The sequence below is a fragment of the Augochlora pura genome, chromosome 9 (genome assembly GCF_028453695.1).
Source record: "Augochlora pura isolate Apur16 chromosome 9, APUR_v2.2.1, whole genome shotgun sequence".
NCBI classification, from domain to species: Eukaryota; Metazoa; Arthropoda; class Insecta; order Hymenoptera; family Halictidae; genus Augochlora; species Augochlora pura.
This window is the reverse complement of record NC_135780.1, coordinates 10,777,300-10,786,781: the sequence shown is the minus strand read 5'-3', so window position 1 is coordinate 10,786,781 and position 9,482 is coordinate 10,777,300. Positions and strand designations below refer to the sequence as shown.

The window sequence follows — 9,482 nt, the reverse complement described above, 5'->3', positions numbered from 1 at the left end:
GGGGATAACCTAGAGGGAAGGGGGGGGGGGGAGTAGGAAGCGTCGTCGAAGTTCCGCGGCCATCAAAAAGCGGGATTTCACGGGGAATTGACCGGGACGTCGGGGGAGGGAGGGGCGGGTAAATTGGTTAACGATTCACGGCTGGCGAGCCCTAAATCGGCGAATTAGCATGGCGGCCCGGGAAGCGCAATAACAATAAGGAACCGGAACGGTCCCGACGGGGAGATTAGACCCACGGTGTGTAGCGTTTATCGTGACGAAGTGTCGGTCCAAGTGCATCGTAACTGCCGGTTGCAGCGCGCGGCTGCGGTCGATAACCCCTTTAACGTGGCGACGCTCGCTGCATACTAGTCGTCGCCGGATACCTACGATTCGAGTGCGCCGGGATGCGCGCACCTGCCGAGGAGAAAAGCGTCGAACCGATCGGGGATCGCGACGACCGCGAGTTACCGCGAACCTCTGCGACGATGAAGAACCGAGGATGATCCTGGAACGATCAGCGCCGTCACGTGGGATCGCCGTCACGTGGGATCGCTGACGCAGCGAGAAGTTCTAGCGATTTCTCGCGACCGGCTACCCGGTCTCCGAGCGTCTTTTCTCAGAGATCGATCGGTTCTGTTCGACGCTGAAAACTGTCGCGCTAAATCGGTGAGAGATGACGGAATAGTAGAACTGAGTCGAACGACTCTGGACTCGTGTCGCGGTGGAATAGAACGGGAGTGTCTTTTACTGTGCCCTTGTCATAATTTTTCTTCCATTTGAAATGACTATTTTCAATAGTAACAATGCTATTGAAGTAGAGATATTTTTTTTATTAATATTTTATTAATGTTTATTAATATTTTATTAATATTTTGCATTTTGTTGGCATTATAATGGTTCGAAGCATTTTTCCCTTGGTAAGAAGCTTGTAATATACGTAGCGAATAAGAATGAGAATCATGCAAACACGATGCTTATTTAAACAAAGGAATAAATTGTTGCATTCGCAAAGTTTCGATTATGAAAATGTTCGTGCTTATATAAAAAACGTTAACGTATAATTTCACTGTTTTAAGAATTGTAGGTAAAAGAAGGTATTTAATTTATTGGCGAATTTGAATGTTACTTTAATAGGCACAGTAAATAACATACATATGTATATAGGCTAGGTAAAGACGAGAAATTGAAGCGGGAATCGGAGCGATAAAGTATGATAAAAACATGGCGAAAGGAGTGGTGAAACAGAAGGGTGTGACGCCAATCGACAGGTTTCGATTATTACCCGGATCGACGTGTAAAGGACGAACAGTAAAAATTATTTAAAGAAAAATTAATCAAAGAATAAACCATAGGAAAAGGATTGAGAAAACCTGGTACGATAAAGTATTGGCTGAAATCGATTAGGATAAGTTTCAGCTACGATGAAATGGACAAGGTACGCGAAAGGATCGGTGGTTCTGCAAAATGTAGTAGCACAAGATATTAAGAAAAATGTCGAGTCGCAAGCCAAGTCGCTTTCCGGGCTAAAAATCAAACAGTCTAAACTCGACTGAAAAGCTAATTTCTAGGCGCACTATAGTTCTACTCCAAGCGAGAATCGAAGGCGCAAAAGAACGGCGCCTCCGAGGATGCAAAGAAACGGTGAATCGTTTCGATCGGTTGTCCCGGGTCGTGTGTCACGTCAACGGGGGTCGCGCGTCGGCGGCGTCCTTCCCGTCCTTTGCGGACGGTCGCAAATCTCGCGGCCACGTCCGCGTATTAAACTTCGTGAGTCTGGCCTTACCATTATTCCGGTGGAAACGGCTATACCTCGACCGCAGTACGTGTTGGGCACGATGTCGCCGAAACCGACGCTCAGAAACGTGATTGCGATGAGCCACATCGCATTAAGGAGATTCGCGTGCTCCTCGTCGTGGAACCTGCCGGGGCATACAACAGAAAACAGCCTGAAATATTAGTGTTCCGCGTTGCGCAGCTGCCCTTAGCAGCGGCGAATAATCGTGGTAACCGGCCGCCGACGACGGCTAAACGTCGCAATCTCGCCGGCCATCTTTATTACGAAAATTACCGACGACGACGACGAGGCGGCGGCGGCGAGGGGCGCGAGATTCTAAGAGGTTTAACGGATTAGCCGCCGTGTCACTGACGGCAAGGCGACTCCTGGCCGTCTAATTAATCCGCGGAATAAAGTGTCGGCACGGACAAATTATACGATCGTTACCTCGCCCGTTAATTTCGCGATTCTTAGTCCATCAGGACGAAACCAACGCGCACGGTACACGGCAAACGCGGCGCTCTATAGTCCACGCTCCACGTAACATGTACTCCACGTAACATGTACTCCACATTCTACGGACTTCTTTTTGCACGGCCGTTCGCAAGATCAAACGTTAATCGAATTTTTCCGAACGATCTTCGCTTTTAATCAAACGCTCGGAATTAAACGATCGAATTGCCGTTCGTTCTTTCCGTAGAGCATTTCCCGAACGCGGCGTTGACGTAGCGACGATGGAACGGCGACGATTTAAATAGCGACCGGCATGCAATAAAAGGGGGAACGCGACACGTATTTCTACCGAAATCGGGCTGCTACGTTCCAATAACGGGGATGTCTAATTGAAGAGGAAAGACACGGAATCGATTCGAAGGTGAAATCGATTCCATCTGCGCGCTCTTAATTACGCGTGTCCAGTTGCAATAATAATTCCGTTGCATTAAACCGTGATCCCTGCCTCCCTTCTCTCCCTTTCGGCCGCGACCCCCCAACGGAATGCGCGTGACGACACGCGTCGGCGGAACGGAGAGACGAAAATTCATTATCGGAAATCGAACATGAAAATAACAGGCCGGGATTAATCGTTAAGCGGCGGACGGGTTCTAATGGGACGGATAGCATTACAACAGATTTCATTGAGGCGGGGCTTCTCTTTCACGGGCCGCCGCGTCGGATGTTCCAGCCTACGTCGGAAATTGAATTTGTCAATTAAAAGTCCTGCTCCGCTTCCGGTGGCTGTCGAAGACTCGAGGAATATACTCGCGGTTATTAACGAGTGCAAACAATGACGATTTATGTCCAAATGTGCACGATAGAGCCACGGTAATAATATCGAATAAAAACTATATAGGGTATAACTAACAACTATGTAATATATAACTAAAACTTATATAATATATAACTAAAAACAATCAAAATAAAACCAGCGTGGTCTAATGAAAGAAAATTGAAGTATAAAAGCTATATAATATATAAATTAAAAACTACCAAAATAAAATCAGTAAAATAATGATACGCCATCAAGAATAAAATCGATCCGCGTGGTCTAATAAAAGAAAATTGAAGTAGAAACAAGTAGAATTGGAAATCATGGCCAGACACGTGGAGCTGGCAAATTATGATCAGACAAGTGAAACAAGTAAACCATGATCAGACAAGCGAAATAAGTAAACCATGATCAGACAAGTGAAACAAGTAAATCATGATCAGACAAGTGAAACAAGTAAACCATGATCAGACAAGGGGAACTAGTAAACCATGGTCAGACAAGTGGAACGAGCAAACCATGATTGGACAAGGGGTGCGAGAAGACCATGATCGGACAAGCGGTACAGAGAAATCGAGATTAGAGAAGTGGAACAGGCGAATCATAATTAGGCAAGGAGAACAAGGTCAGTCCGTGATTGGACAATTAGAATACCGAATAACAGTCTTCTTCTCGATGGAACAAAGCAACGCGGCAAGGGATTACTTTCCGAATAAATCTAAATACGTTCGAGTAAATTTTGATGAAACAGCGATCTTGTTGAGATTCTTCAATTATAATCCGAGTGGACTTTCGTGAAATTTTTCTGCTCTTCTTTGGATACTACCATTGTGCTTTTTACATCGAAGAATAGGTATAAAATGAAAAAGCAAAGGAGGTTAAGTATATTATTACAACACCGTGAGTTTCGGAAGTTGCTCGTAAAATTATCGAAGCCACGACAGCGGTCGGTAGTAAACGACGAATTTTTTCTCTTCTCCGGGGAAAAGGGATGGACGAGCAAGAAACCATTCACACAGCGGCGGTGAGCAAATTGCGAAAGTAACGGGATCGCGGTCGCTACGTTTTTTTTTTAAAACGACCGGGACTCGCGAACGGACATAAAAAGTTCCGCGGATGGATTGTTTTTGTTAGAGTCGCCGTCCACCGTGTCGGACAAATTATATTTTCCGTTCATCGAGAAGCGGGCGGCGGACCGAAATTTATCGACGCGTTCCGTGCGCGCAACGCTGTTCGATCGCCGTCCCGTGCACGCGAAATCGTCAAACTTCGCCCATTAGTTATCCCGGCCGTGAAAAATTAGGAAGCTTTGATGACGCGGCGTGACGCCGGCGGCTCGGATTACCGTTTCCGAGCGTGCCCGGAAATGAAATTGGAAGGCCGGGCGCAAAAAAAAAAAAATTTCCTCGACGCGCTGCGATGAAATTACAAAGGCCCCCGGCGTACATTGAAGATTAAACATTTCCGCGACGAGTTATCCTTTCCCGTTCGTTTGCTCGACGCGCCGGGACCTTTCGTTGGCCAGAAGAGACCGGCAATTTCATACGCGCCCAGGAAAATACGGTCCCGTTCGTTTAAACAGGTATCTCCACCTTTTGACGTCTGCCGGTTCGTTCCAGCCTTTGCTCGCAAATACAGGAACAAGGCACACTGTACACGTTATTGTCTGCGCGTTGTAATTTTTCAAAAATGTATTTTAATACTGCCGACAACAACACGCGAGCCGAGAGAGAAAGAAAAAAAGAGAGATATACAGAGAGAACTGAATAAATAGAACGCGAGTGAATAAAGACGCGAGCGAAAGGGAACGTTCATCTTTGCCGTGGAGACTCTCATAAATTCTGACAACGTTCATCGTCTCCCATCGACGTCCCGCTGTTATTTCAGCAAGGAATTTACAGTGTCCTTCGAACTTTACCAGCACGTCGGATGAAGGGTGCCAGAGAAAACAGAGACGCCGGCGACGTTTCGCGATCGTGATAGCTTTTCGGGTCTGTGGATCTGCGAATCTCGCGGGACCAGCCGTTTCCCCGGATGCTTCTTTCCGAGAACCGTGTATCGGCTTTCCTATACGGCGTGTCGACAATTCTAATTCCGTGGTAGGCGGCGGAGGATGCCTGCGTGACGGGATTGCAGAAAATAAAAACCTCGAGGGGAGAAGACTTCCCGCGATCGTGCAGGAGACATGCCAAAAATTATACGAACTATATCTCGAGGTAATTGAAAATGTTTCGGGTGGACAATGTTTTGCTTATTCCATGTGCATTAGATGTGCATTATGTTGTATAAGGCTGGTTTAATGATACCTCACTTATTCGACCACGAACCGGGCCTATTTCACTTGTCTGACTATGACTTGCCTGATCTACTTGCATGATTATCGTTTGACTGTTCCACTTGTCTGATCATAATTTGGCTGTTTCATTTTTCTGTCTATCGTTTTCCTGTTTCACTTGTCTGATCATAGTTTGCCTGTTTCACTTGTCTAACTCTTATTTTCCTGTTTCACTTGTCTGACTCTTATTTGCCTGTTTCACTTGTCTCATTATAATTTGCCGGTTTCACTTATCTGATCATAATGTGGCTGTTTCATTTTTCTGTCTATCGTTTTCCCGTTTCACTTGTCTGATCTAGTTTGCCTGTTTCACTTTTCTAACTCTCATTTTCCTGTTTCACTTGTCTGACTCTCATTTGCCTGTTTCACTTGTCTCATTATAATTTACCTGTTTCACTTATCTGATCATAATTTGACTGCTTCAATTGTCCGTTTATCGTTTGCCTGCTTCACTTGTCTGACTCTTACTTTCCTGCTTCACTTGTCTGATTATCATTTGCCTGCTTCACTTGTCTGACTATGATTTGCCTGTTTCACTTGTCTCATTATAATTTGCCTGTTTCACTTATCTGATCATAATTTGGCTGTTTTACTTGTCTGGTCATAATTTGGATGTTCCACTTGTCTGATCATAATTTGGCTGTTTCACTTGTCTGTTTACCGTTCGCCTGTTTCACTTGTTTGATCATAACTTGGCTGTTTCAATTGTCTATCTATCGTTTGCATGTTTCACTTGTCTGACTATCATTTGGCTGTTTCACTTATCTGATTATCATTTGGCTGTTTCACTTATCTGATTATCGTTCGCCTGTTTCACTTGTCTGATTATCATTTGGCTGTATCACTTGTCTGACTATGATATGCCTGTTCTATTAATCTAATCGTCGTATTCGCCTATTTCCCTTGTCTGATCATAGATTACCCGTTCCGCCCGTCTGACCACGATCCGCCCGATCAACTTCCTTGAACTTGGATCGTCGGATCGTCCCGATTCTACTTGTCGTCGTTCTACCGGATTTACTTACGTAGTCTTTACTCTATTTGCCTCGTCATAACTATGACTCTATTGCACACGTTGGATCGTAAATACTCATCGGTCGAACTGTTTGCATTTCTACTTTATTCGTCTAATCGCAGCTCGACCTAATTCTACCGGGCTGACTGCTTGCTCCGTCCCCCTTTCTACTTGTCTGATCGCGCTCGTTTAATTCTACTGTTTCTGCCACAAATTGCTCGCTCTTGCTTGGATTTTGACAGCGCCCGAACCATTCGTCCGCGCATGGTTCGACCTTATTCTACTTGCCCGAACATGTGTTCCAATTGCTAGACTATGAACGGCCTCCTTTTTACTTGTCCAGCCATCGAACACTCTTCTTTCTTTCGCGCGTTGCCCTCGATCGTACACACCGCCGTTGTTCGTCCGAATTAATGCAAAATAATCACCGCAAAGACTTCGAAAACAGGGAATCCGGCTTTCTCTTCGGAATAGCGGATTCTCTATGCAAAACCATCGTCCTCCGCGGCACATCGCTCAGCTTCGCGGGGGATCCGAGGCCGTTCCCGTTCCCCTATCGCCGGAAGCCGGGGGATTGTCTTCTCGGTGGTGTAGTTTTTAACAATCGAAAGTCGGGTGCCGAACATCGACGGTGTTAACAGCCCCGGGAGGCAAATCCTCCGGCGGAACAAAGGCATAAATCACGCCGGGGAATATCGGACAGGCGGAGAGGCCGCGCCGCGCCGTTGAAGCGGCAATAGAGGATTTAGTGCGGGATGGGTGGAGGGGGGGACGAGGCACGAGATTGCTGGCCCCGCGTATAATTAAATTCTCCCGCAAATAGCACGGCCGATTTAGGGAAACGGCAGAGGGCGCATGGCCGATCAATCTTACGGGCCGATGGCAGACTTTTCTCCAGAAGGAATACCATACCCTCTTCGCCCCTCCTTTTTGTCTCGCCGCGAAAAGATTGTCCTGTAAATCCGCGCGCCGGTCGAGATGTTTGCGAACGGTACTTTTAACGAACGCGACGAGATTTTCGATCCAAATAAAATTAATGGCAAAATTAAGAAATAAAATGAATAGCAAAATTAAGAAGTAAAATTAAGAGAAGCAGTTTTTCAATCACGTAAAACGATCAAATCATTTAGCTCGGTATGAAAAAGTTTGCAATATTGTTGTAGGGGTTTTAAAGTTCGTCCACATACATTTCATTGTTTTAATTTAAAAGACATTTGATGGCGTTAAATTCGAGAATCATAAAAGGAATTAAATGCGTTAAGAATAAGAATTAAAATTAAATTCGTTAAGAATAAGAATTAAAATTAAATTAATATCGAGCATTAATGAACTAATTTTTAATTTAAAAGACATCGATGGCACTAAATTCGGGAATTATAAAAGGAATTAAATGCGTAAAGAATAAGAATTAAAATCAAATTAATATTGAGCATATAGAATTAATATAAATGTATAATACTATTTATAAAAGAGGTTCATTTAAAGTGCTCCAGTATTATCCAGAGAAATTATAAAAATTCCGCCGAAGGAATTTTCCGGGCGTGACAGAAACCGGTTCTTACCTCTCGCACTGGCGCAACGTCCAAGAGGCGATGATCCACAACGAGACCATGAAGACCACCAAGACGGTGCCCGGGCAGATGGTCATCAGGGTTTTCAGGACGAACCTGGTGTTGAAGTTAATACGATTCAAGGCCCCTATGCTGCGGGACGAGGCGTCGGTGAACAGCCTCGAGTGCAGCAGCATCACGCGAAAGATGAGGTAGAGTCTGAAGAACATCGGCAGGGAGAGGCCGACGTCGAGCGGCACCATTTTCGAGCCGAAGTCGCCGTTCTTGTTCACCAGCTTGGTCGTCCACACGAAGTAGGTCTCGCCGGGGATCGGGTGCACCGCGCAGATCACCAACTCGAGAACGATCTGACCGATCCTGCGGCCGGTCATCGCGATCCGCCAGTCGTCCGCGCAGTTATCGATCATGAACAACTGTCGACAGAAAGCATCCCCGTGTTTATCAGTCCCCACGATTCGTGCAAAGTGTCGCGCCACGTCGAAACCGTTTCTCGAACGTCTCGCCGCCATACGTCGGACAGACGAAAGAGAATCACAGTTCTAAAGAGTGTCCCAAAATTCACGCAAGAAGTAATTTTGATAGAAAACACAGATTTATAATTAAAAATTGTATTTTGTGTAGTGCTCCATCTTTAATAACCCTGAACTGTCAGCTGTCGTTCTGTATTTTTTTTTTGGTTGGCAACACTTTACCGCACAAGTGGCGCAAAATTGAAATCTTGCGTGAATTTTGGGACACCCTCTATAAATCGACTGTATATTTTTACATTGTCAGAAAAATCGAACAATACGATTCTACTATTTACAATTCAAAATCATTACAATAAAAATGTTTGTGGAATTCCTGGTCCATGTAACTGAGAAGAAAACGTTTCATCTTGCACTAAACATTCGCAATTACGAGTAATTATGTACTAATATAGCGACGAGATAAGCTGTAAAAATTGTCAAAGTTGATCACAAGTTATACGAAAATTTCTTCCCCCTTTTTAATATTTTTAATACTCGCAACGAGCTAAAAATACTGTGACAAAGCTTCGAAATTCCTCGACGATTCCGCATTTCCGTGTTCGATTATTGCGTCACAATAAGCACGATTTTATTCGAACAACGTCCCAACTGACTGGTTACGATTCAGTCTCGTTCGCCGCGACAGTCGCGCGGAAAGAAACTGATTAGCCGCGCGCCGACGAGAACGCGATCCGACAGCTTCGAATGGGATTATCATAATACGCGGGGGCTCCGACGGGAATGCGTGTCGGCCGTAGATAAAGCCCATTATTTATCCTTGCGTCTCTCGACGCCGTCGTTTCACCCGAGCATCGGCTTCTCTGTATCGGCGCGGCCACGGCGGCGATGTACCATCGCGTTCGTCGCGACGTATCGGCAACTTCCGGCACGGACCGAGTAAACAATTTAAGGAAGAAGAAAGAAGAAACGCCGGGTTTCATGGTTGCGTGCTTTATCGACATGGGAAACTTTCCGAGATAATTGTACCTCTCTCTTTCTCTCTCTTTCTCTCTATTTCTCTCTCTCTTT

At 45.3% G+C, this 9,482-nt stretch overlaps 1 protein-coding gene across 1 annotated transcript in view; it reads right to left on the bottom strand.

The window, feature by feature from the left end:
* LOC144474751 (small conductance calcium-activated potassium channel protein-like) overlaps positions 1-8,354 on the bottom strand; it is a 26,957-nt gene extending 18,603 nt beyond the window's left edge. The window contains exons 1-2 of the mRNA XM_078189964.1: positions 7,936-8,354; positions 1,766-1,901 (exon numbers count right to left, since the gene is read on the bottom strand). Coding sequence (XP_078046090.1) covers positions 1,766-1,901; positions 7,936-8,351 — 552 coding nt within the window. The 5' untranslated portion in view covers positions 8,352-8,354. The remainder of the gene's footprint in view (positions 1-1,765; positions 1,902-7,935) is intronic.
* Between the last annotated feature and the right edge of the window lie 1,128 nt (positions 8,355-9,482).